We start from the raw sequence: 26,352 nt of genomic DNA on the forward strand, positions 1-26,352 counted from the left end.
TAATTTAACCGTGATTTAATGAACAATAATAAAAGAAGCGAGTTCATGTCGGAAATGTTCCGTCAGTGAATCTTTTCGTCCAGACGCGCGCGATCATCTATTATGAAACGTCAATTCGGGGGTGCTCGATGAAAGAGCCGTGAAAAATTCACCGAGAGCGCTGGCATTCCGATAGATTGCTCTCTCGTAAAAGGACTGCGAGGAACTACCGTTGGAAATGAAAAGTGCCTCATAAATCCCGGATTCTTGGCGCCGGTGGAAAGCCGTGCCAGAGCAAAAATTGCCAAGGAGAGTAGAAACATCGTGCGTAAACACGGTTAAAGGCTAAAGGACGGCCAACTGGAGTATTGATCGTCTACTTCGGAGACGAGTCTGTTGCAGACGCAAAGAGATTTTTACTTTTTCTCTGTCGATGTAATTTCTAAACCCCTCTCATTTCGAGAAGTTCAGCAATTCCATACTGCATTATATATTAATTTGAAAAGGGGAATTTTAAAAAAGATCTACAATTCACTGCTTGAATAGACAATCTTCCTTGATGATTACTCTTTGCGATTTAATATTATAATCTCGATGTCGTGTTTGATCGATCAAATGCTTGAGTCATAATTAAGATAAGATTCGATAGTAGTAAATAATTAATCATACTTGTATGACGAGAAGTTATATTACATGGAATTATTTTGTCGTGAATTTATAGATTTCCAAGAAGTTTTATCAAAAGAGATTAGAGAAGCGATATGATTAGATATTATTGAATGATACAACTCAATTCTTCATATCGATTGGGAATTTATTTATTGATGAATCAAGCTGGTCGTTGATCTGACTGGCTTCAATTTTATCAGATCACGCCCGTCCAATTAGAGTAGACAGTCAATAAATATTCATTGGTGTGCCGAATTTAATTATACGAAAATAGCATAAATTTAATGACTCATTTTATTACGATATTTTTCATAATAAAATCTAGGACAAACTCTTGTGGGATAAACCCGTGACGCTCATTAATCCCGACTCTGTAAGTTAAATTAAAAATAATAATATATATAAAATATATATTTTAATTAATATATATTTTAATATATATAAATATATATTTTAATTAATATATATTTTAATATATATAAATATATATTTTAATTAACTAATATTAATATATTTTAATTGATTTTATTATTTATTTGAATTTATTAGAATTAATTAAAATATAAACATATGTAATAAATATATTTAAAAAAGAGAGGGGAAAAAGATTTCGATAAGAAAGACGCGCAATGATAAACTTCGTGAAATATTTCGCCAGGGGGAAGGAGGGGAAGATCGCTATCGTAAACTTCGATATCGTAAACTCAATAGTTCACAGCTTTTTGCATTATCATCCCCACCTCCTCTCTACCGTCTGCAGCTGTTTCCCCTCCCTACTGTTTTTCCCTACCTCTCTCTTCTCGGTCGTTTCTCTCTCCTCTCCTCTGGCTCGTCCACCACGAGCGATATCGAACCAGGCTCGTAGTGCGAGGTGCGCACGCGTTCCCGTGTATCCCCTCGAGGGGTCCTTGGTGATCCTGTCTGCCTGCCGGCGACCGTCGCAGGTCGGATTCCGACGGATGCACCGGTTAATGTATATACGCCGTGAAACACCGTCCGTGCGTCGAAAACTTCGCCTAGTATTCCACGTGTCGCCCGCACTCCTTAGTAAGGACTCGACGAGAGTCCGTCGAACGGGACGCCCAACGCACGGCCTCGCGCGATGACGAGTCTCCCGTTGGCAAGTGATTGATTATTTTGAAAGAAAAAAATGTTTCTCCCGATGAGTGATTCACAGTGGGTCTCCAGTGAGCGGTCGCGGTAGGTGTCGGTGATGAATGTTTAATGAGCGTGCTTTTCGATTTTACGCGGGGGAACGTTCGGTTAAGGTAAAGCAATATTGCACTATACGTAATTGTCATGTCAGAGTAGCGTCAAATATTCTTAGACGGGTCTTAAATATTGACAACGACGGTCCAATCGATGGTCAGTAGGTATTGTTTTATTTGAGACTCATATAAGAATATTTGACGTTGCATCGACATTTCAGTTTCTGAAGACGTTGACTTTATTTGCTCTTTTTTTCTCAACCGTTCTAAACTATTATTCTTCGACCGTCCCGTCTCACGAACGTCATCGCTGTCGCGTGAATCGTTACAACCCCGGATAGGTATGATGCATTACTGCGTTACATGATGCGAGGCCGCGCTCGTATATTTAATGTGACATTAAGATTTGCTCGTAGACACACAAGATTATATTGATTTTTCGAGTCTCCAGGATATAAACCGAAATTAGCATACACTCGCTCACGCGATGTGTCACGTTAGAGATGCCAAATTTGCATCGCGTGCGTCTTATTTTAAAACTGTAATTATAATTTTGCGACGATGCTCCAATTCTTCAAACTATTAGACGATCACGGGCATTGCAATGCGAGGTATACAATATATTAAATATATTAAATATATTAAATATATTAAACATATAAAATATATATATTTAATATATAAAATATATTAAAATTTCTTTGAGAAGATGCAAACAGATGTAACAAAATGCTATTTGTTTGTTTCGCCGATACGTAAGAACTCGGAGCAAGAGCGTAAAATGTAGCGCGACTACGTATCCCGAAAGATTTCAGCCAGATAACTTTCACTTGGCGGAATGACTCAACTTCTTCGCGAGTTCGAGTTTAATATTGTTATGAAAATGAAGTGAAAAGAGTAGAGAAGAGTCGGTGAACGCTAACGAGCGGCAACGGAAGGATCGTGAGACGAAATAACTCGGGAAGCCGCTGAAGACGTTAATTGCGAGAGAAAGGGACGACAACAAAATGCGAGATATAAATGGCGACATTAACCGAATTATCTTCGCGTTTCTCAAAATTAATTCAACAGAAGCGTAACCCGACGACTGTTTATAATTTAGATAAATAATTTAATTTAATTTAATTTTTATAATCTAGATAAATAACTCGCGCGGTGTGCGTTAATGGAAAAAGGGCTCATTAGTAGTTAGGCTGCATAATATTACGTTACCATTATCCGAACGAGGATCTAGATCAACGTGCATCGTGTTTAGCGGGTCTATTTTTCTCTCTCTTTTTTTCGCACTTTATTTACCTGTCTATCGATCCGTCTACAGGTTTCCAATTTGCACGTTATTATCTCATTTGCGATGTCATCAAGGACGAAATCCTCGCGTTCGCGACGAGGAGACGTTCGTGATCGAATTTGCGTAATTTAGATTGCGACAACGGAACGTGTAATTAAGACCGGCGTTTCGGGAAAGTGACCGCGACTGCATATCCACCGAATTACTCATCGCGAGATGCTCGCTCTTGAGCTCTTACGTTAAATCCTCCCTACCGCGTTTCCTCGCATTTCACCCTTCATTCCGTCCGGCTAAATATGCCTGTCCATCCTCTATTTACATCGCGTCGTTCTCGCGTACGAGACTTACCGACGAGCTGTCACACTTAGCGATAAACATCACGGGACTATTCCTGCGATGCTTGCACATTCTGTACATTATTAGAATTCTCTAATCAGTGAAACTGACACCTGTCCTTCGACACGTGATTGAAAGTTTAAAGACGAGCCGCTAAAACTTCCTCGATAGCGTTCTGTTCACCAGTGAATTCAGTGAAACTTGAAGATAATTCGAGGACTTTGTCGTGAGGATGGCCTCCCCGTCGTCCGAGAGCTCGAAGGGTGCCCGACGACGCACCGGTTTGCCAACGCGCGTCCGCGTCCAGCCGAGCCAGGAGAACGGCATCGGCGGCGAGGATGGACGCGACGACTCGGGCCTCTCGTCCGAGAGCTCGACGCCTACGAACGGATCGCCGCCCCCGCGACAACCCAGGGCGACGTGCACCGGCCAGGTCTCCTCCTCCTCTTCTGGCGGCGTCGTCGGCGCGATCGCCGCTTCCTCGGCGGCAGCCACGCGAGCCAAGAATAGCCCCGGAAGGTAGTGAATCCCCTCGTCTCACCGGAGGAAACGAAGACACTGTCAGATATTTCCGAGTAGCGTGTATAGGAGAGATGTGAGATATATAACAGGAGATTACATAGATGCTGTTAGTTTCTTTCCTTTGGATACCGATTGTCGCGATTTTGGCGACGAGAGTTGGATAATGCGCGGTTACGTTGCTTTCTTCAACTATTGGGTTTATATTTATTTTGAGGAGCCACCACTCTCTGCTTACCATTTATAATTTAATCCGTGTAATCAGTCTTTATCCTATATTTATATCTCGATGTTTATGTATTTGTAGCATGATCAATTACTTGATTCCGTTCCTTTTGTTTTAGAGAATGAAAAGAATACTTTTAGAACGCTGAAAAAGACGCTAATCGCATAATCCTCTTGGGGAACGTAGACATATCCGCGTGTAGATACGAGAGATGACGAGTTTCACTCTTTTTGTTTCAGGATCGGAAGTGACAGGATGTCAAGGCTGTTGCGCAGCAGATCCGGAACAGAATCGCCGCGTTCATTAGACAACATGCGCAACCGTCAGATTTCTAGTCCTATGAGAACGTCGGGAAGTGTAAGTTGCAATCTTTTATTTTTCCATTCTCAGAGATTTAATTTACAATTTGTCGCACTCACGCAATGTCCCGTTGATCCGCAGGTTTCATCATCGTGCGTCGATTCCGGGGACGAGTCGAGCCTCAGGATAGATCGCGGAACGTACCAGTACATGTTCCAGGACATTGTCTCCATAAAGACGATGCTTCTGAAACTCAAGCGAGTCCTTCAGGAGGTATAACATTGATAAACGCATACGTTGCTCGCTTGCATTTCACGTTTGCACATCGCTTTCCTTTTTTTCTTTCTTTTTTTTTTGCGTCACGCAAAAATGTGTTTCGCGCGTTTTGTACGCCGTCGAAGCGTTACAATTGCTTTCAGCTCGCGTTACACATTATCCGACCGCAAGCGTTATTCCGTTACTTATATACACGATGTGCTGTTTTGTGCCTTTTTTATATTAACACGATTCTTTTTATTTTTCATTTTTGTCGTCGTCCTTCCTGATTTTACGTCTCAAGTCAGGGGAGAACGATTTGACGAGGGTACGTTGCATTGATTTTCTTTACATTTTTGTCACTAATTTTTGTCACCTCACTCGCATGCGTGTGTGTGTATGTGTAACATTTTTATATTTATCAAAATTTATATCCGTATGAAAATTTAAATCCGTGCGGGACTAAGTAAAATCGTTCATATTCATATACACGAAGATTGTAATTATTAGAGAGACAGAGATCAATTTTTGTCATACTGCTATTTTTTACTTTGTCCCGACGATATATACGAGTTATCAGCGACGCCAAAGATAAACATACAAGCTATTAATATTTGATATTGATTTTTTAGGCAGAAACTCTCAACCCATTCGATAATCCGAAGGTTAATATGCTGTTTCTTATAATGAAATTTATTTAAAAAAAAAATAGATTGAGAATATATTTATTTATTTTATTTATATATTTATTTATTTTTCAATCGAAGATAAAAATAATAATTGCCGATACACTTGCAGAATGGCCTCTTCTGTAACCTGAACGAGGGTAGTACTACTGATGTAAGCACGTCACCTGGAAGCGGTGGCAACAGCATCGCGGACGAGTTGACGGACTTGAGGAGGCAAGTAGTGTTTCTTCAAGGCCAAGTGGAGGACCGAGATCGTACTATACAACTGCGGGATCGTACCATCGAGCTACTTGAGGTAAATAACGAGGTAAATCGTTCATCGCGATTAACGTATTGCTCTGTGCAAAAAGCTCGCTTCGACCGGAGATCTAACTCCTAACTCGGTAATCATTCTTAGAATGTTTGTTATCGAAAAAAAAATAAATATTTAGAGTGTTACTAACGTTTTCGTTGATTTTCGCAGCTCCAGATATCGAAGCTTCAAGGACCTAAGAACGGTGATGCTCAAAATTGCATTTTACCGACGCGTAATAACGACATTTCCTGCGTGGACACGTGTAACGCCGCTACGCAAACCGAGAAGGTATTTTTATATATAATTGTATCACATATATTCAACCCCCTCATCATATATCATTTACATTCGATTTTGTCTTGTCACTTGTTTTATTATGATAGTCGCATTTGTTTTGCGAGTATATTTCGTTTGTTATTATCATTGTTATCGTTACTTTATCGCACTCGATTAAAGACAAAAACACATTTTTCATTTGCTCACTTTAGACACGTCCAGTATCGGCGGGACCCTCGCTCCTACAATCACTCCCACAGGATGGTGTTATGGGGCCTCTCGTTAGGTGAGAGTTCATCTTGTTTATTTTGTTCAATCGACAATAATATTCGTATAAACTAAATTCTTATACATGCATTTAATTTTTCTAATCTTTAACTTGACGTAAAATATTTCTCGTAATTAATCAAGTTCCATCATTCTCGAATAAAAAGTTGCATTTACGCGAATTATTACGCTTGTGCCACTGACAATCGCATTTAAAATATATATCTTCCTCTGTATCATAAATATGTTTCTTTTTTGCTACTCTGGTCCCGCCTTTTACTCGGGTAATTCCACGCGAAGCAGCTTCAGGATCGGGAAGGTAGAGTGCGTCAGTCTGTGTGACTTACTATTGGGATATGTACTCCTCTCTGCATTTAACGCTCTCATATTCATGCACCTCTTCTATTTTCGTGCTACTTGTTTGACAATTCGTTATTGACGATTGTATTCAGTTTTGCATGCGATTAAGTCATTTGACTTTTCCTTTTGTTCCCAGCTGTTCAACCAAGGCAAATCTTGCAAAGTAAAGTTAAAGTCAGTTTACTAATATCTTGTACTTTGATACAAAGTATAGTAATTTTATTTTATGTACATTATTTTATATATAATTATATATGATACTATGACATTGATATATGTATAATTAATATATAATATATAATACAATTGAGAGATTGGTTGAATAGTTACAAAATACAGTTACAGTTTTTGTATTTATATTATTTCTTATGTTCAGCTTTATGTCATGTCCGATGAATCCACTTTTCATTTCTAGGAGAAAATAATCGAGCGATTGCATTTTGCGTGATTGATAAGAGCCTAATTTTTCTCCATTATAAGAGTTGATATAAATCTCGAATTACTTGTAATGCATTCGCGCGCGTGCGTGGATGCGTGTAGATCATAGATGAATCTTGCTTGGTAGTTCGTATTTATAAAACCGATGTTCCTGGCATGTAACAGTAACTTAATATTTTCTTAATATTTTCGCCTCAATGCTAACGCGACAATTACATTACCTCGATATTCCCAAAATTATCTTTTGCGATAATATATTAGATTTACAATTCGTCATGTTTCACGCTGCTTTGAATAGCCATGTGCGGTGAGTCCTTTCTTTCTCAATTGACTTAAAATTTGTTTTACTTGAATTGAATCTTTCGTACTATTTATTTTTACATTACCCATTTGTAACAATGGCAATTCTTCTCGATTGCAGTTGGAGTGACTCGTCGGATCGTCAACGATTCTCGATGCTCTCCGAGCTTAATTCTGCCGGAAGCCATCGCAAGCCAACCGAACGTTTACCTCATACGTTAAGACTCCGTCAGGAACAGACCCCGATACGTCGTGTCAACGCGCACGCGAGGAGACATTCGTCAGAGACACTCGTGTCCGGCTCGTTCACCAAGTCGAAGGACACCGCGAAGTCGCCGTGCGATTCGAACGACGCGGAACAACGCGATGTCAAGGTAGAAGGAAACACAATCAAATCCCTTATTCCGACGCCTAGGAAGCTTCGACTTTAACGATAGGAGGGACGCGGCGATACTCGATTATGTTATCTTGTCTATGTATAGCAACTTTCTTTCGTTTCAGACGTCCGAATCCCTCTCGAAGAACAGAAAATGCAAGATAGAATTAATTGTGAATGCATTCGATTTATAAATTTCTATCATTTTTCCCCCGATAAATCTTATCTTAAATTGACAATAATAAGCCAATATTTTACACATTACTTTTTTACACAATTAATATATATCTATTAAATAAATTATTTATTGAATATGATCTATAAGTAACGCGAATTAGTTTACTATTCATTGCGTCAAACGTTTCGATCGCGATTCGGACGTCCAAAAGCGATCCACCAAACGATCTCTCGTTCCACCTATTCTTGTTCGTAATTAATTTTATCGCGCATTACAAAGTTCACGTTCCTCGTAACGTCATCGTTACGCGCTCGTTTAATATAATTTACCGTCGTACTTATATGACGTACTTGCGTAGAGAGTATCGAGCGCGAAAGAAGTCATCTATTCCCGATCGAATATTTCGAGCAACATATAATTTGTCGCGCGCACATACGAGTGCACACATTTATTAATATTAAAGAATTAATTTCACCTAAATTCGAATGTAAAATTAAAAATCTATTGCAAAAAATTGCTATATCTATTCAACGATCGGTTGAAATTGATAAAGACAAATAATAAATGGGAAAAATAATAAATAATACATGTATGTAGAATTTTTCTTCGAAAATGCACGATTTCATCTCGGCAGTCGGAAATATAAAAACTCTTTACGTCTTTTAGTTCGAATAAAATTTCAAAGACAGATATACATATATGTATATTTATTGGAAAACATATTTATTGAAAAAAAATTTTGTAATATAATTTACTGTAAATATGAAAATACAAAATTTATTTCAAACATAATATACAATTATAATCGAAAAAAATTAATCCGATTTTTAACGAGACAAGTTTAGAATTTTTGGCTAATATTTCTATTCGACATACATGCCAATGTTTCATAAAACTTGCTACTTTATCATTTTTATGTATATATTTTAAAATTTATTTTTTCTCATCTGATAAATGCACAGCGATATATATATAAATAATATATATTTAATAATCTCTCTCTTTTCCTTAAAAAAAGAGAGATTATTAATAATCTCTCTTTTTTCAAGAAAAGAAAAGAAAGAGATTATCAAATACAGATTACTATATATATCGCTGTGCATTTGTCAGGTGAGTTTTCTCTCTACAATTACGTCACTCGCTGTGATCAATGAAAATTAAATGCAGTTAATTATTGTTTATAACATTACATGCAAAAATATATTCCGTAAAAGTATATTAATATTTTTTATTTATCAGCGTTATTCAAATATTATTATATACGTTTAAATCGTTTTAAAAAGAAGTAGAAATCACACCTCTTGTGACGGATTACATACCATCGTAATTAGCAAAGCCAGGGTACTATGTAAATTCCACATTTTTGTCGCTTTAATTTATTGCGTGTTTGGTATGCGCTTGGTGCTATGAATCTGTATTTGATATATGATATTTAGTCTCTCCTGTCTTTCATGTATTCTAGTATACTTTTTACGAAAATATATATTTATATCTGTATTAGCGTGTGACATTTTGCACAATATTGTTGATAGATTCAAAAATATTAAAAGAATGTATAGTACATTAAAAATTTAATTTTTAAAAGATATTTACTTTCGAATTAAATTGAAACGAATTAGAGATATATATACATATATATATGTATATATATAATCCAAACGAAAGGATGTGTGCATTGTATTTTTTAGTAATGTGGAAAAAAATGGTCAGGAAAAACTAAATATTATATAATAATTATATACATATTCATTTGTCTATACTTTAATTTATACGGTGATTGTATGCAAAAGTAGAAATAGAGAGAATGAGAGAATTAAAGTGAGGAAGAGAAAAATAAAAGAGAGAAAGATGTATATGAATCTCATTAATTTTTTAAGAAATATATGATAGAAAAATATGGACTAGGGAAATCTTTCGTGAAACGCAGTCGAGTATTTGTGGAAATGTATCGAGTAGTTATTCGAAATCCGCTTATTATTGATAACAAATCAATAGATCTGAGAATCTACAGAATAAGTTGAGCGACATAGTTTTATTGATATTATCGATGAATCGATATTGATATTAATCATCCGCTATTATATTTCTAAAGAGCGAGAATTGGTCGAGTCTACAATTAGGGCGAAAATTTCGAAAAACTGCAAATCTATTGTGTTGTCGCATCATAATAAATGTTATGGCAAATAAAGGATATACAAGATAGCGATCACATATTTATTCTCCGACAAAACGTCCGATGATTGTTCGATCATAATTATTTAATTGATAAGTTTACACAGTTTTCAAAAATTCTCATATAATGATCATCTTCGAAGAAGAACGCTCTACTTTAATGTCCAATATAATAATAATAATAATAATAATAATAATAATAATACGCGCAAACACAATACATCTCTAAGTTAACTCTAGCGACGTAGCAATGATAGCGGATTAATTAGGTGAATCAATAAATAATTAATGAAAAATATTCACTCTTGTGTAATCATGTTAAGAATTCGTACTTGTCAAGACGATTTATCTCCAATTTTTAATCGTACGTTCGCCTACCTAGTCCCAATGTCGCAATAAAGACAATTTTATTCGACTAGAGTATTTTTCCTTTTCACACCCACTTGTGAACACAAATCGAATATCCTTTACACATCGGAAAAATATTGTAAAGTTCTTTCCGAGTTCTATTATTGCTTTACAACATATGTGATGCTTTGACATGTTCGCATGAACACGCACACGCATTTGTATATATTTCTCAATTTGAAACTTGTATTATCAAATTGTGTCAGGCGTACGATAACAAGTTTCGCATATAAATATAAATACATATAAAATAAATATATAAATATGTATGTGTATATGTATGTATATATGTGTATATATGTATGTATGTATATATACACACACACACATATATAAAAGCGATAAGCGTGGAATATATACATTCGGCAAAATACGTGTCAGTGAAACATTTCTGTCGTTTCTCACGTTGTGTGTTTACAAAGACGTGACATTTGCTCTTACATCTGGGATGTGATGGACGACTTGAGTGTCCGACAGGAAAATAGTATACGCACATTTTTTATTTTATACTTCTCGTAAAACGTCTCTTGCTCCTCATAAATATCCTTCCATCAAATCGAAAAATCGAATTTTCTCTTCCTCTATATATATACTTGGCGTCGCAATGTTACCGCTCGATATATAAAATTCCATAATTCTCATAGAATTATATATAGTTGTAGATTATCTCTTGGAGCGTTTCCAACGAGGTCAGATTTATACGTGGATCGATACGCTCCTCCTAGCAATCAATCCTAACGGCGAGGTTTCCACCGATGATATTTATGACTTGTCGCGTGCCAACAATCTATATGATAACGTAAGGATAACTTGTAAGGAAGTAGCACCTCATATATTCGCTGTAGCGGCTAGAGCACGCTATAGAATAGTTCAAGGTCTTGGGAAGCCTAGCCAGGTAAATCCAGGAAATTTAATCCATTCCTCGTGCACGTGATCCTTATTTTCATCGGGGCAAAATAACACCTCTACATTCTTCGTGAAGGTGATCGTCCTGAACGGCGAAACCGGAACGGGAAAGACCTTCAACGCGTGGAAGGCGTTAGAATTTTTGACCATCAGAAACGCATCTACCGACAAGCATCGGGGACGAGACGCAGCTTGCTGCGAGATTGTGCAGAAAATCACAAACGCCTGCCGTTTGATATCGGCTTTTACAGTAGCGTCTACCGGAAAAAATGAAACCAGCTCGAGACATGTGGAGCTTATGTGGCTTCAATACAAAATGGGCAATATTTGCGGCGCGATGGTATCCTCGTACCTTCTGGAGAGAAACAGAGTTACAATGGGCCATTACAATTTTCAGATTTTTAGTCAGGTGATTTTCACCGAGCCTTATGGTATATCTTGTGTTATTTAATACTCATTAAGCCCATGTACATTCCAGATGATGGCTGCGTTGACGGATATAGAATTCGCCGACACTAGATTATCGAGCGATGCGGTATATTTTATGTCGAGCGATCTGGATTCTTCAAAAGGACAACAGCTTCGAGATGATTTTCAAGATACTCTGAAAGCAATGGATATGCTATGCTTTACGGAGGATCAGAAGAAAGATATCTTCCAAATTCTTTCCTTGCTAATCCATATGAGCAACATACAGTTTACGCAAGAGGAAGATCATTGCAGGATTGATACCGATGACCAACGTATATGTAACTGATAATCTTTCCATTAGACGCATTTTTATCGGTGATTTGAATTGTACAATGAGAATGAAACGGCTCAATGAAGAACACGTAATATTACATGATTTGCAGAATCCAAGGAAGCCTTGGAAAACACGTGCAAGCTGGCTGGTCTCCAGAAAGAGGACATCACTGAATTTCTTACGTCTACCTTGATAAATCCGCAAAATTCTTGGGGACGTCACATCACTTGTCGACGTAATCTCAACACGAAGAACACTTGCCGTTACAGGCTGCACAGTATCATCCGTCACTTGTACGATCTTCTTTTTCACTGGCTGATCAATTCTATAAACAGGATCCTGTCTGTCCGTCTGTTCACTGAACGATTGGGTATCAGAAATCTGTTCACTGTCTGAAATCGGCGAGATTAATACATTGATATCGATATGACAATCTTTTCGCTCTTCAGGAATATTGGACATCTTCGGATTCGAGTGCTTTGACGTGAACGGCATCGAGCAACTCGGCGTTAATTATGTCAACGAGAGACTGCAGCAATATTTCATGGAAAAGTGTGTGGAATTTCGTCGGAAGATTTTGCAGGAAGAGGGTCTTATTGAGGATATAGAACCGTCGAAGACTGTGCGATTGTTTGAAGATAGTTTAAATACGATTGAGAAACGTTTGTTCGCTCCTCTCAACGATGTAATGTGTTTTCAATAATCTTTACGATATATATATTTAATAAGAATTATGTGTGGAGTCAATATGTAGAATAATTAACCGTGAATCTTCGTATAGGTATGTTTGTCGACAGTCCGGAACGATTCAGCGACATTAATACGGCAAGTGTGCGCCAATGATTGTCCCAAAACCAGGCGATTCTTGAAAGTGAAGAACGAAAATTTCGTTATTCAACATTACGCCGGTGCCGTGAAGTATTCCATTAACGATCTGCTTTCCAAAAATACCGATAAGGTACGAACGATGCTTAATCTGATCGCATATGTGTGATTCTAAAAGCTGTTACGAATCTGAATGAATATTAAAAACGTGATACAGATCCCGGACGAGATAACTATAACGTTTGGCGCGAGTAAGAATACGTTTCTATATTATTTAATTAACAAGACTAAACTACATCACGAAAATGGAAAAGCCAAGAAACCCACGATGCTCTCCAAGCTGAGATACAACGTGGATTTGCTGATACAAGAGTTAAATAAATGCGACGCGCATTATGTTCGCTGTATTAAATTACGGTATAATATTCAATAATAACACGTATGATCTAATTTATTTTTAATAGAAATTAATTAATTACTTATAGACGTCTTGACAATCACGAGTGGGACCGAAACGAACTTCTCAGACAACTATCTACAGATATTCTCGACGTTCTGCCTCTGGCTAGATGTAAATATCCGGTTCACTTCACCTACAAAAAATTTTCCAAACGCTACCACTGCAAACGTACGACTAAGAATCTTAATAATTTTTAACGTTAAGCTTGTCATATCTATACTACTGATTTATTTTTCTATAGGAACCTCTAACTTTCGCATAGGTTGCGAAATGTTGAAATCGTCTCGGCTAACGATAAATGCTGATGACTTATCGGTGCATTATGGAAAACATTTCATCTTTTTGACAGAGGACACTTTTTTACAATTAGAATCTGCTAGGAAGCAATTTTATATTGAATGTATCGGAAAAATAGAATCTTTCTGGATAAAATATAGCAAGTATCTCTTTACGCAATTTCTTACTCAATTTTTTTGTATAAATTTAAGTACGAGAAAATCCATAAGTTGTTAAAAAAATGTTAAAATATTATGCAACAGTCAAAAGTAAAAAGGATGCATACATCGAGTAATTTAAACATTAATCAAATAAAAGTTCTAATATTTGAAAGAAAACGATGTGACGACATAGATTACAGACAAAAAGATCAAAATAAATTATTCTATATCTATGCAGGAAATAATCGGCGACAAAATATAAAAGAAAATACGACATATCGAATGGCAACTATTAAAGATGAGTTGATCGAGAAACCTCAAGTGAAATGTATATCCATAGGAATACATATGTACGCAGAGACATATCGGCGACAAAATACAAGAAATACAGCTTGTGATGATCAAGCAGTTGATATTCAAGATAAGTCGATTAAAAAAAATCAATTAGAAATTAAATGTAACGTGCCCTTAATAGATTATTCCTTTATAACAAAACCTCAATTTATACCGCCAAACATATCGTATAATAAAACCGAATATATAATCCATTGGTTGGAAAATGTGAGCAAAGCGATGAATATAAAAAATAGTGGATTCTTAATATCGAAACAATCGTCAATAAGTTACAATCAATTAGACATTGAATCACAAGATGCAAGACATATATGCTCAAATAATAATAGATTTCATATGGAAAATAGACATAAGAACAACTTTGAAGATTGCAACAAAGTATGTAATATTAATAACGTAATATATATTATCTCTGTTTCCTTGCATTAAAACAAAAATTCTATTTAGAAAGAAGATGTATATGTTATATGGAATGGTACTTCTACATTATTCTACAAAAAAGGAATTTTGAGTCGACGTCGTCTGGCAAAGGTAAATGTCGGAATTGGAATTATGAAGGAAATAATTAAGAAATTAAAAAAACATTATTATTTTACAGCTACCAGTTAGAATACATACTCGTCTCACATGTTTAACTAATTCGCATTGTTTGGTACATACGGAATTACCACAAGGTCTACAGGATTGTCTTTAAAATATTTAAGATTTGTACAATATATGTAAGATGTGTAGTAGATTATTTTATATATAGTACTTTATAGAAAGAATATATAAATTTCCAATTTTTATTTCGTTCAAAATAAAAATAGAAAAATTTACAAAGAAATTAAAAAATTTTTTTATCTTGAATGACGTGAACAGGAATTTGCGCCAAATGGAATAGAAATTTGTAAAATAAACATTTATGAAATGAAATAGACTGGCGATTAAAAACTTATCAGAAATTACAATTTAAAAAGGACTAATGTAATAATTTCTTTAAGATTTAATAAAAATAATTTAGAATCATAATTAATGTAATACAAATGATGAAATAATCAGTGACAGTATGTTGCTATGTAATAATAATAATGTTTGAATAAATGAAATTTATATTAATTTATAAACAAACATGTGCTAAATTATAAAAATTATACGGACCTTTCTTTCTATCTTTAACTACAAGCAGTCTGCGTGATGCGACTAGAGCGAGAGTAGCTTGAAGATCGCTCCTCAAAATATGATAATTAGCTCTTAGACTGACACGCCTTAAGTTATTGGGAGGAACTGGACGACCACCAGCGAACGCAAATCTATAATAACCACGTTCAAATTAGGTAATATAAATGTACAAATTCACGTACTCACATTAACTATATCGAATTTTGTGTGATACATACCTTATTTCCCGTCTTGGTCCTCTCAGGGTAGAATCTGGAAATGCGGTTTGTCGATCCCACAGCGTTCTGTTGTTAAGTAACGGTCTGATTTCAACATATTTCATCTTGCTCTTGATGATAATAGGCAATGTGCCAGTCTTTTTATTGCTTCTTTCCCTTGTATTATTGTCATTAGTAGGTAAATAAGGTAATAATGAATCTCCATAGTGCTCAAGCAAAGGGGTAAGAGCCAAGGAATGACCTTGTGATCTTACGAGAGCGCAAACAGCCAGCTATAATGATTATAAATATGAATAATATGCAGGAGCAACAAATATCAAAGGAATTAGAATAACATTAAATCCAATACTAACAGCTATTTGCTCCCAAATAATCGAACCAGATGAAGCGTAATAATATAAAATATTTTGTATGGAAAGAGTGTGTTCGGCTTCGTGCTGGAAAAATATAAATGGCTGAAGACTCACTAACAATTCCACTGCCATTATCCTCTTTTTATAATGATCCACACTATCCACTTCCTTCTTTAAAAGGACATTCTTCAATGTTGGTATATATCTGTCGACATACAAATTAATCCAAGAAAAATCAATCTTTTATTTCTTAAAATGTGAGGATGTTTTAATCTTACTTGTCGGCGATCGACGGCCAGCGAAGCATTAACTTGAGCACGCACTCTTTAAAGAGCACTTCCAAATTCGGATGTATGAAACTCTGACTCAGCAATAATTCCAGTAATAAGTCGGTCATTTTATCTACCTGAAAATAAATAAATCAAAACAAGATATATCCAAGAGTTCCAGAAAGATGTATATGTGTAAAAAAACTTTGCTCTCAATTACCGATATTAAATGATAAGGATAGATAGCTTCGCTGTTGCTAGCAATGGCAATTATGAGCTCGCAGGTACGTGTGGAAACGCGCGTATACTGTGCATTATTTAAGATTAACGTAGACCTAGCGATAGATATCAATTTATCTACGACACCCTCATCACCTAAATGCACATTGGTAGCACAATCATTAAGCAAAACCTAGAAATATGCAAACAGTTACATTAATCTAATTATAATAATGTAAAATATTAAAAAACAATTTTTATTTCTGTATACTTGAAAAGTTTTCTGCGAGCCATTAAATAAAGTTTTCAATGCACGTTTGGCATAACTGATACGTGCTTCTGTCAACTTCTTGTCGCATATTTCATTATCTATAAAAAAAAGAGAGAAAAATATATATATTTCAACATGGAATGCACAAACTAGAAAATTAAAAGTAAGAGAAGGCTACAAATATAATATAAACATTGAAGAGTTTACCTTGCAGAAATGGCACATTAGTTTGAGAAAAATTTAACGGCTCATTTATTTGATGAGAAAGATTAATGATAGATTCATTAGGCACATACACCTTAGCTTCTGTATGATATTCTGGCATTGATTCTGGTGCACCAAGAATCGGATCTGCATCACACAAGTTGGTGATCGCTGCATTTACATCCATCGATGTCAAGCGTCTTCTTTTACTATGTCTCAGTCTTGTAACGCATTTCTGAAATTTCAGGATGAATAATATTACAATTATCATAATGTGCGAGTAGAAATATATTATTTGCTTACATGTAGAACTTCTCTCAAGCGATAGGAAGCATCTTCGGCTAATCTCTTCAACAGTGGATCCGGCAATGGATGCATACCCAATTCCTCACCAATGGTAGAAATCCATTCGGTACTGAGCATAGCGTATCTCCTTGAATTATTATCATTTGTAATATTACTGGTGCCCGCATCTTTACTGTTAGCGTTGACAAAAGAATTAGTGTATCCCATCCCAGTGGTTTGATTTGCCAACATCTCTTTCATGATCTACAATCTTCTGCCGATATAACAAGTGGATTGGATATCACGTTTACCACATACAAACACGTTGATAAAGTTTCAGCATCAGCTATCAATTAAAGGGGAGTGATATTTACACATATAAATTGAATACAACATATTATTTACGTATTACCAGCATTGAATAAAGAATACTAATAGGAAGGAGCAAGGAACATGTGTCAATACGGCTGGAACCGGAATGGTTTAGTTTTATGACGTATTCATGACGTATTTATGCCGTCATCGGAAGCGAAAAATAGCGGTAAATTTCAAACGTTTATATTTAATTTGCAAATCTCTTATTAATATAAATATACTTATATATGAAATATTTCGGTACGTCCTTCAGTTTTCAAATATCCATATAAATAACAATTTATCATCTTTCTATCAATTCACTCGTTATAAATCATAAAAATGATTTAGTTTTTTTACTGACACACACGACATCAATGAAATTGAAGTTGTGTTTGTAACCCACCAGGTGTCACTTCAGATTTATGACGTATTGCATCCCTCACCACTGAATTTTCGTTTCATGCAGTTTCGTTCATGCTTCTTCCTATATTCAATGTGTTAACCTAACCTGAATTCTTAGGCTCTGGTGAAGTACGGTGAATTTTATAATTGGAATTCTACCTTAGAAGGTATTATTTATACGTATATTTGGCAAAAAAGTACGAAAAATGATATTTCTAAATTAAAGCCGAATTTAAAGTCATTTTTGCAAAAGTTAAAATTAATACTTTAAATAAATTTTTTTAATATGCATGAGTGACTCGGAGATTTCAATCTTGAAAAATGACTTTGAAGAAGAAACTGTTATATCTTTTTTATATTATAATGTATATTTTTATATATAATATTTATTATTATATTTATTATTATATATTTATTATTATATTTTATTGAAATGTTAAATAATATTTGTGTTATACAGGCAATATGGCTAAATCACATGGCACTACTAAAGCCCCGCGAAAGCAGGGCTTTAATCGTTCAGGGCATAGTATGAATCCTGAACGTCCTACGGAAGGATTGAAAGGAGTTGCTAAAGTGAGAACAAAAGCAACCATTAAAAGATTACAGATGTATCGTAATCAGAAACCAAAACGCAATCGCGTTGGAGAAATCATTAGTCCTGCACCTTTTCAAGGCTGGAACGCCTCAGGAACTATGTCACGCGTGGAGCCATCCCGGAGATGGTTCGGTAATTCGAGAGTCATATCGCAGAATGCTTTACAAAAATTCCAAAATGAATTGGGAACTGCTGTGAAGGATCCCTATAAGGTTGTTATGAAACCGACTCAATTGCCTATAACTTTACTTCAGCAAAAGGCAGCAAATGCAAGAGTACATTTGTTAGATACTGAAAGTTTTGAAAGTGTTTTTGGTCCAAAGAAAGTCAGAAAAAGACCCAATTTGATGGTAACATCTTATGATGAATTGCAAAAATCAGCCGAGGAGAAGGAAGATACTTACAGTAAGGAGAAGGATTCTAAAGATCATGATCTTATTCGTGAGGATACTGGTGTAAAAGATGTACAAAGGGAATGGATCATGGGAGCGGGACAAAGTAAAAGGATATGGAATGAGCTGTACAAAGTCATTGATTCCTCAGATGTTATTCTAGAAGTATTGGATGCAAGGGATCCGATGGGGACCAGATCTCTTCCTGTGGAGAAATATCTAAAAACCGATAAACCATATAAACATCTGATATTTATCTTAAATAAAGTAGATCTAGTACCAACGTGGGTCACTCAAAGATGGATGGCAATTCTGAGCAAGGAATATCCAACAGTTGCCTTTCATGCTTCCTTAACCCATCCCTTTGGCAAAGGTTCTCTGATAAATCTGCTAAGGCAGTTTTCAAAATTGCATGTTGATAAAAAACAGATCAGTGTTGGTTTCATAGGATATCCCAATACAGGAAAGAGTTCTATCATAAATACTTTACGTTCTAAAAAGGTCTGCAAAGTAGCACCTATAGCTGGAGAAACAAAGGTATGGCAATATATAACTCTCATGCGCCGTATTTATCTAATAGATTGCCCCGGCGTTGTCTATCCATCGACGGAAACCGATACGGAGAAGGTATTGAAGGGCGTCGTAAGGGTGGAACTGATTCAGAACCCGGAAGATTACATCGTCTCCGTTCTAGAGAGAGTGAAACCTGAATATATACGTAAAACATATAATATAGATAAGTGGAAGGATCACGTGGATTTCTTGGAAAAACTGGCTCATCGAAGTGGCAAGCTTTTGAAGAAAGGAGAACCTGATATAGCTATTGTCGCGCGTATGGTATTGAACGATTGGCAACGCGGTAAATTGCCATTTTATGTTCTACCAGCAGGTTTTGAAGAACCGCTATCGCAACAAACGACTAATAACGAGTGTCCAGATACGAACATTTGTGAAGAATCACTGATGGAACAAACAACTAATAACGAGCATTCAGATGCGGAAATTAGTGAAGAACCATTATCGGAACAAATAGCTATTAACGAGCATTCTGATACGGAAATTCATGAAAAAGCATTATCAAAACAAACGACTAATAATGAACATTCGGATACAGAAATTCGTAAAGAATCACTATCAGAACAAACGATTAACAATGAGAATTCAGATACGAAAATTCATGAAGAACTGTTATCAGAACAAGCAACTAATAGCGAGCATTCAGATATAGAAATTCGTTTACCTGTCGAACAGGACAACCTGAAACAGAATGCGTTCGACATTCTAGATAATAAATATGATTCTAGCGACAGTGAAATGACTTCCAAGGTGCCTTCAAACAGCAATACCTTTACTACCTCGTCCTCTGTTAAAAAAGTAACAGAAAAATTAACGAGTAGACAGCGAAGAGCCATCGAACGTGCGAATAAGAGGAAAAAGATAGGAAGCAATTTCTATGAAGTGACAAATGTGAAAAACAGAAATAGAAATAGGAAAGTTCCCAAGGTCAAGAGAGAGCGATAAGTCGATTCTAGAATAAATTAAATCGATTTCTTCAAGTATGTATAAAATGCAACTTGAGATTTTTATATAAAAATAAATTTTATTTTTTTTCTCTAAGCTTGTTACATTTTGTATATCTTTTTCTCTATCTTCTTTTTCTGTAAAATTGGTGTCATTTTTTTATAATTTTTTATTCTAATATGTAGGAGATAGAAAGTCAAATAATATGTATATACAGTATAATCACATTATGTGATCGTGCATATAAATATAATAATATAAATATAATAATTATATAAATTATATAAATATATAAATATAAATTATATAAATTATATAATTATATAAATATAATAATTAAGTGTATAATATATGTATGTATAATTCAACATATTATAGGGAGCCTTTTTTCCTATCGTATTGCTTAAATCCAATCGCGTTGAACAAAATACGATATAAGTTTGCGCTGCCGTTGGACGAATAATTGGTTGCCTTTGTAAGTAATCAAAAAGTTCTCCAGATCATTGTTTTTGAATTCGGATTCTTGTATATTCAACGTGAGTATCTTGAGCATGAAGATCAAGTGCATAAATTCGAATTTGGCAGAGGTCATTAGATGGTCGTCGAACTTTTCTCTCGTGAATGACTCGGTGTCGCAACCCATTCGAAGCAACACGGCTATGAATGTCTCATGATAGAGATCTATCAGCTCCTCGATGTGATCGTTGCTGTTTTCCGTGCTGGAAAACAGGAAGAAAACCAACTCGCGCAGTGGATTGAAGAACAGATAATTCTGAAAGTCTACAAACTTGACATCGTCCACTTGGCCGTTCTCATCATGATGGAACATGATGTTATTCACCCAGAAGTCCGAGTGTACAATAGTGGACCACGGTTCATCGGGCAACATATCCCACAAACCGTGCTGCATCGATTCGCTCATCACTGCGCTACACCGATCAATGTGAACACCTATTTCCGGATCATCCGCTATCCTCTTCAGCATGTCTTCCCGCATTTGGCTGAAGTCCTCGGTTTGAACTTCTATGCTCTTGCTACGTTGCTTCAGCACCTCAAAATACTCTGGTTGCTTGTATTTGGAGGCCATTCCTAGCGCATGAAATCTTGCCATTGCCCGTATAGCGGCTCTCGAGTGCTCGAGGTCACATCCTGTGCTCGGAAAATAAAAGGCAAGTGAATATCATGGAATGATTAGACATATTTTCTTAACCAGATAATAGAATGATTAGACATATTTTCTTAACTTTTGATAATTTTCTTTCTTTCTAAGAATAATAATCTAATCTTAGATAAACAATGACAATCATAAGTGATATAATTTCAGTAATCTTATCAAACATATAATTTCAGTAATCTTATCAAACATCTTTCGCGATTTAGAAAGGTCATCATTGAGAACTCGATATTTTTTCATGGATTGAGTCAAGAGAAATTAGCAAATAAGTAAATACGAAAGAAAAAAATGGTGTCAAGGATTGGCAATAATAAATCTCGTTTTTGTTACTTAGATCGTAAATCATTCTTATGACAAAAAATATGGATATTATATATCGAATAACATAAAATATCTCTTATGTTTTATCATAAATATCTCTAAATATCATTAAATATTAAGTATATATTACTTAAAATTATTAGAAGATACAAATATTCCTATCATATAATTTTATTAAAATTACATTATGATTGAACAATTAAGCATAATATAAATTTTTAATTACCAGGATTGTGAAATTATAAAATAAAAATTTATATCAAATGTTAAGTCGAATGAAATTTTAGTGCAAAGTGGGATTTGGAAAAAATTCATAAATAATTTATACTTTATAGTTGCATTATGTAATTCGTAATTTTTCTTAAGCAATTTTTTTTAATTTTAATGATCAAAGAATTCTCGATTAGAAACATAATTATTCACATGATAATATCATAATAAGTTCAAAATTTTGCATGACATAATACTTGTTGTTTCGAGTATGGAAGAAATTTAATACTACCTTTAACTCTGTCGCAGATGTAATAGCCGCGCGTTTTTAAATTCTCCATCAGAATAACAGCGTTATCATCGAAATCGACGTCCGGATTTAGCGACAATCGGGACTGATAATATTTCGGCACTATATCAAACAGTTCATCCTCCTTAAAACCGACGTCTCTCTCCAGCTGTTTGTAATAAGGTATAATGGTCTCATACATAAAAATCTCCTTTCTGAATGAATACGGACTGTCAAAGATCTTCCGTTGAAATTGCGTCGGCGGAGGCATCTTCGCCACCAGATAAAGATCTTCCTCTTCGGCCTCGTCATCACGCTTGATCACAGCATGAACGCCAAAAATAGTACTGCCATAATTCTCACCGGGTTGCAACAAATTCTTGGTCGTATAACGGATGACGATCAGCTGATCACCGAACGTGCGGCTTAGTATCGGTTGCAATTCGCGCAACTCGATCTTGGAATCCTCGCTGCTCATGTCTAGTTGAATAAAAAAACGCCCTCGCTCTATCTATCACTACTAACTAACTATCGCTTCTGGTATCGCACCAAGACTGAAGACACGCTGGAGATACGAGTCATAAAATAAGCGCGCGCGCGCGTATTCAACACCAGCGAATAGTCATTCCAATTGTAATAATCACCGCTGTATGATTACCGCCTCTTCTCCTTAATCGACCATACATACAGGATCATTTGGAAGGCACTTCCACTTGCTGGAAACTAGAAGGTTGGATCTCTGTTGGAGTGGGGATCATCTCGTATCAATGCCTCTTACATTTACGTATCTGTCATATCTCATATCATTCTTAATATCATTTACATTTAGTACAAATTACACACAGTTAACATTACGTACACACAAACATGGAATATTTCAAGATTTTCTGCGAACTCTGTTATATAATTGGATTTTTCCCAACTAATTAAAAGTCAGATACGTTCGACAAATGTGACAACGTAATTTTAGAAAAGCTGTTCAATTTAAAATTATTATAATGAAATAAAGGTCCGTTAGATAAAATCACTAAAAATAGTTAAAAGGCTTCAAGGACCAACGCAAAGGTGAAATTTATGCAAAAATCAAACGCTTGTTTCAATTTAACAAAACATATAAAAATGTTTATTTAATTTAAACACGACAAATTGCTGCATTTCGATCCAATTCGGATCCTTTTCAATGTCGAATAACAAAGTGAGTAATAAACATAAAATAAAAATAACAGTCATTGGTATAATATAAATAAGATTCGAAAAATAACAGTCATTGGTATAATATAAATAAGATTCGGAAAAACGGCAAATCAAAATAAATGGTAATTAAAAAGTCAAAAAAGTCGGAAACAAAGATACGCAAAGTAATGATTCAAACAATCAATTAAAGAAGCGCAACACATTAACAGTAATAATCGGAATATCGCAACATAAAATTTTGATTGTGCATAAATTTCACCTTTGCGTTGGTCCTTGAAGCCTTTTAATTATTTTTACTGTTCAATTTATGTTAGAAATTGAAAATTAATAAATAGACTACAAGCGAAATAATTATTATTAGATATATTCGCTAGGAATTTTTTTTCTTGAGAAGTAAATGATTATATTACTCAGCTTTTTTTACGAAGAGATTCTTAGAAATTATACTTACATAATCAATCACACACGAAATTAACGCAACACTTACGAAATCAATTTTTTACAACTAAACCGCAAAAGGAAAATCTTCATCAATAATTATAATCGTTTATCAATCTTGGCGCATTTTATAATTTATTACGAGATGAAATATATATACGGATGACTCGGCAAAAGATATTCTGCTGATGCAGAATATCTCTCGTAATCGGTTTTTTACATGTTTAACGATTTCATATAATCTTATCAGCATTTTTTTTGGCAAAATCATTAATGATTTATAAAGCTATTGCTTTCGTATCAATCAATGATGTTAGAATAATTAACATATGTATTGATTCTTTTAATTAAATATTAGAAAATACATAAAATAATCATAGAAATTTTTAATCGGATGCAAAAACAGGATCTTCTTCGATAAAATAATATGCTATCAAGTGATTTTACAGTAAATTTTGTTGCGTCTTTATTAAATTCAGCTTTTAATAGATCACAATCTATATAGATGATCTGTATATATGACGGTAGGAAATTCAAAATGCAAGAAAATTAGAACATTGCCTACTATTACATCGTCATAATAAATACGTAGCAAATAAACAGGATCTATTATATCAAATATTAATGACAGATAGGCAACAGGGAAATCAAATGATTTGCTGTCATAACATGATGATAAAATCGCGGACGAAAATATGTCCAATATAAGTAATATATCATAAAATATTGACAGCAAAAAGCATAGCAGAAATCGAGTTTAGCCTCGAATATAATCGCAACAATAAAACCGCAATAAAAATAGTACAGATGAAGACAGAGACTCCTAAATTTAAACACAAATTAATGTTATAAAAATATAACGTAACATAAAACTGAATATAAAAATGTAAATGTAATATAAAACTGAATATTACAAATATTATTTCAATAAGTAAACATATAATTGAATATAAAAATGTAAATGTAACATAAAATTGAATATTACAAATATCTCGATAAGTTATCGATTATTTGTAATCTTGTTATAAATATCATAGTTATATAGTATCCAGGTAGCACATATTCGTTTTAAAAACGTTTCATAAATGTTTCTGTTAATAATAATAAAAATTTTTTTGAAGAACATAAGTAATTATTATATAAATTCACTTTAATGAATATAAATGGAAAAAAACGCTCCGACTTACTTGTATTTCTTCAGCATAAATATAAAAAAGAAAAAGAAAAAAATATACTGTGCATTTAAGAAGTGAATGAATGCTATGGACAAAAAAGAATAACACAACACTTTTTTTTAACATGTAAATTTAATCATTGTTGTATAATCCAATTGCATAATAACAGAATATAATTTAGCCTCTTATGACCTTGCTAATTTTCTACATATTCATTATATTTCCATTACTTCCATTTTATTATATGAATCATATAATTTTTTTTTTTCATTTATATTTGTGGCTGAAGAAACACAAAAGTAAACATCGAAATATTTCACTTACATTTATATTTAAAGATATTTATTTTATTAAAGATATTTTGAATTATCTATGTTCTTTTAAAAAAAATTCTTATTTATTAAGGACTTCTTGATGTGTTCATATCCATTAATTTTATAATTATTTTTTTAATGTAACAAGCTTTTCTTACTCAAATTTATTCGTATTTTACATCTTAGGCAGAGTAAAGGCTAAAATATCACTATTTGAATTTTTAGATTCGTTTCCGTTTATAAAAGAGAATTATTGAAAGCAAATTAATTGATAAAACTGCGAAATATATAGATTCTATTGAAATAATGATTAAAAACATAATTAATTCGAGATCTCTTTTTCAAAAATTAATATTTTGTTATATGTAAACAAATTTTTTAGAGTAAATATCAATATTGACGTAGAGGGCAATACATGTAAAATTTTACAAAAAAAAATGATATTTAAAATAGTCTATACTAAAATAAATTGCATTATCACTGAACAAGTTTATACAAATAATACAGTCTTATATAAAATCAAAATTAAAATTAACTCTAAATGCGAATATAATGTCATGAATTTACGTGTAATCATATATTGGAATATTTTGGACTTGTTTATTAGAAGTGAGAAATTTTATTTCGACATAACGTTTCAATGGAAAATAATAAAGAAAAAGAAGAATCAATTCTTATGTCACACATAGTTACAATTAGAGTCACGATTACTACGTGACGT

At 34.3% G+C, this 26,352-nt stretch overlaps 5 protein-coding genes across 14 annotated transcripts in view; 3 read left to right on the plus strand and 2 right to left on the minus strand.

Annotated features, from left to right (window-relative positions):
* The window catches only part of LOC105253268 (homeobox protein prospero), a 29,829-nt gene extending 21,197 nt beyond the window's left edge, over nucleotides 1–8,632 (plus strand). For 3 of the 10 annotated variants that reach the window (XM_011261173.3, XM_011261171.3, XM_011261176.3), the window contains 8 exons: nucleotides 4,465–4,582; nucleotides 4,667–4,798; nucleotides 5,085–5,108; nucleotides 5,413–5,445; nucleotides 5,579–5,776; nucleotides 5,933–6,052; nucleotides 6,253–6,326; nucleotides 7,527–8,632. In XM_011261173.3, the coding sequence (XP_011259475.2) occupies nucleotides 4,465–4,582; nucleotides 4,667–4,798; nucleotides 5,085–5,108; nucleotides 5,413–5,445; nucleotides 5,579–5,776; nucleotides 5,933–6,052; nucleotides 6,253–6,326; nucleotides 7,527–7,836 (1,009 nt within the window). In that variant the 3' untranslated portion in view covers nucleotides 7,837–8,632. Of the gene's footprint in view, nucleotides 1–4,464; nucleotides 4,583–4,666; nucleotides 4,799–5,084; nucleotides 5,109–5,412; nucleotides 5,446–5,578; nucleotides 5,777–5,932; nucleotides 6,053–6,252; nucleotides 6,327–6,610; nucleotides 6,627–7,403; nucleotides 7,413–7,526 lie in introns of all 10 variants that reach the window. The other 7 variants (XM_025411031.1, XM_025411032.1, XM_025411033.1 and 4 more) reach the window with 7 other exon arrangements.
* A 2,311-nt stretch (nucleotides 8,633–10,943) lies between these two features.
* LOC105253282 (myosin ID heavy chain-like) lies at nucleotides 10,944–15,244 on the plus strand. The gene is made up of 13 exons (XM_020028117.2): nucleotides 10,944–11,023; nucleotides 11,196–11,434; nucleotides 11,522–11,854; nucleotides 11,924–12,188; nucleotides 12,300–12,560; nucleotides 12,640–12,875; nucleotides 12,972–13,148; nucleotides 13,233–13,432; nucleotides 13,501–13,643; nucleotides 13,717–13,911; nucleotides 14,151–14,644; nucleotides 14,714–14,797; nucleotides 14,865–15,244. Exons 1-13 carry the CDS (start codon nucleotides 10,993–10,995, stop codon nucleotides 14,958–14,960), a joined length of 2,754 nt encoding a protein of 917 aa, XP_019883676.2. The 5' UTR covers nucleotides 10,944–10,992; the 3' UTR covers nucleotides 14,961–15,244.
* Nucleotides 15,245–15,291: 47 nt separating this feature from the next.
* Nucleotides 15,292–17,708, minus strand: LOC112638790. The gene is made up of 8 exons (XM_025411049.1): nucleotides 17,265–17,708; nucleotides 16,965–17,196; nucleotides 16,758–16,855; nucleotides 16,488–16,679; nucleotides 16,277–16,404; nucleotides 15,999–16,203; nucleotides 15,646–15,917; nucleotides 15,292–15,558 (listed from the first exon to the last, which is right to left on the minus strand). The coding sequence occupies exons 1-8, from the start codon at nucleotides 17,505–17,507 to the stop codon at nucleotides 15,366–15,368; spliced, it is 1,563 nt and encodes a 520-aa protein (XP_025266834.1). The 5' UTR covers nucleotides 17,508–17,708; the 3' UTR covers nucleotides 15,292–15,365.
* A 356-nt stretch (nucleotides 17,709–18,064) lies between these two features.
* On the plus strand, nucleotides 18,065–20,560 carry LOC105253264 (nucleolar GTP-binding protein 2). The gene is made up of 2 exons (XM_011261167.3): nucleotides 18,065–18,172; nucleotides 18,466–20,560. The coding sequence occupies exon 2, from the start codon at nucleotides 18,471–18,473 to the stop codon at nucleotides 20,514–20,516; it is 2,046 nt and encodes a 681-aa protein (XP_011259469.1). The 5' UTR covers nucleotides 18,065–18,172; nucleotides 18,466–18,470; the 3' UTR covers nucleotides 20,517–20,560.
* A 284-nt stretch (nucleotides 20,561–20,844) lies between these two features.
* On the minus strand, nucleotides 20,845–23,243 carry LOC105253263. The gene is made up of 2 exons (XM_011261166.3): nucleotides 22,514–23,243; nucleotides 20,845–21,665 (listed from the first exon to the last, which is right to left on the minus strand). The coding sequence occupies exons 1-2, from the start codon at nucleotides 22,986–22,988 to the stop codon at nucleotides 20,920–20,922; spliced, it is 1,221 nt and encodes a 406-aa protein (XP_011259468.1). The 5' UTR covers nucleotides 22,989–23,243; the 3' UTR covers nucleotides 20,845–20,919.
* Nucleotides 23,244–26,352: the final 3,109 nt, after the last annotated feature.

The sequence above is a fragment of the Camponotus floridanus genome, unplaced genomic scaffold, assembly GCF_003227725.1.
Source record: "Camponotus floridanus strain SB8 unplaced genomic scaffold, Cflo_v7.5 scaffold37, whole genome shotgun sequence".
Classification (NCBI taxonomy): domain Eukaryota; kingdom Metazoa; phylum Arthropoda; class Insecta; order Hymenoptera; family Formicidae; genus Camponotus; species Camponotus floridanus.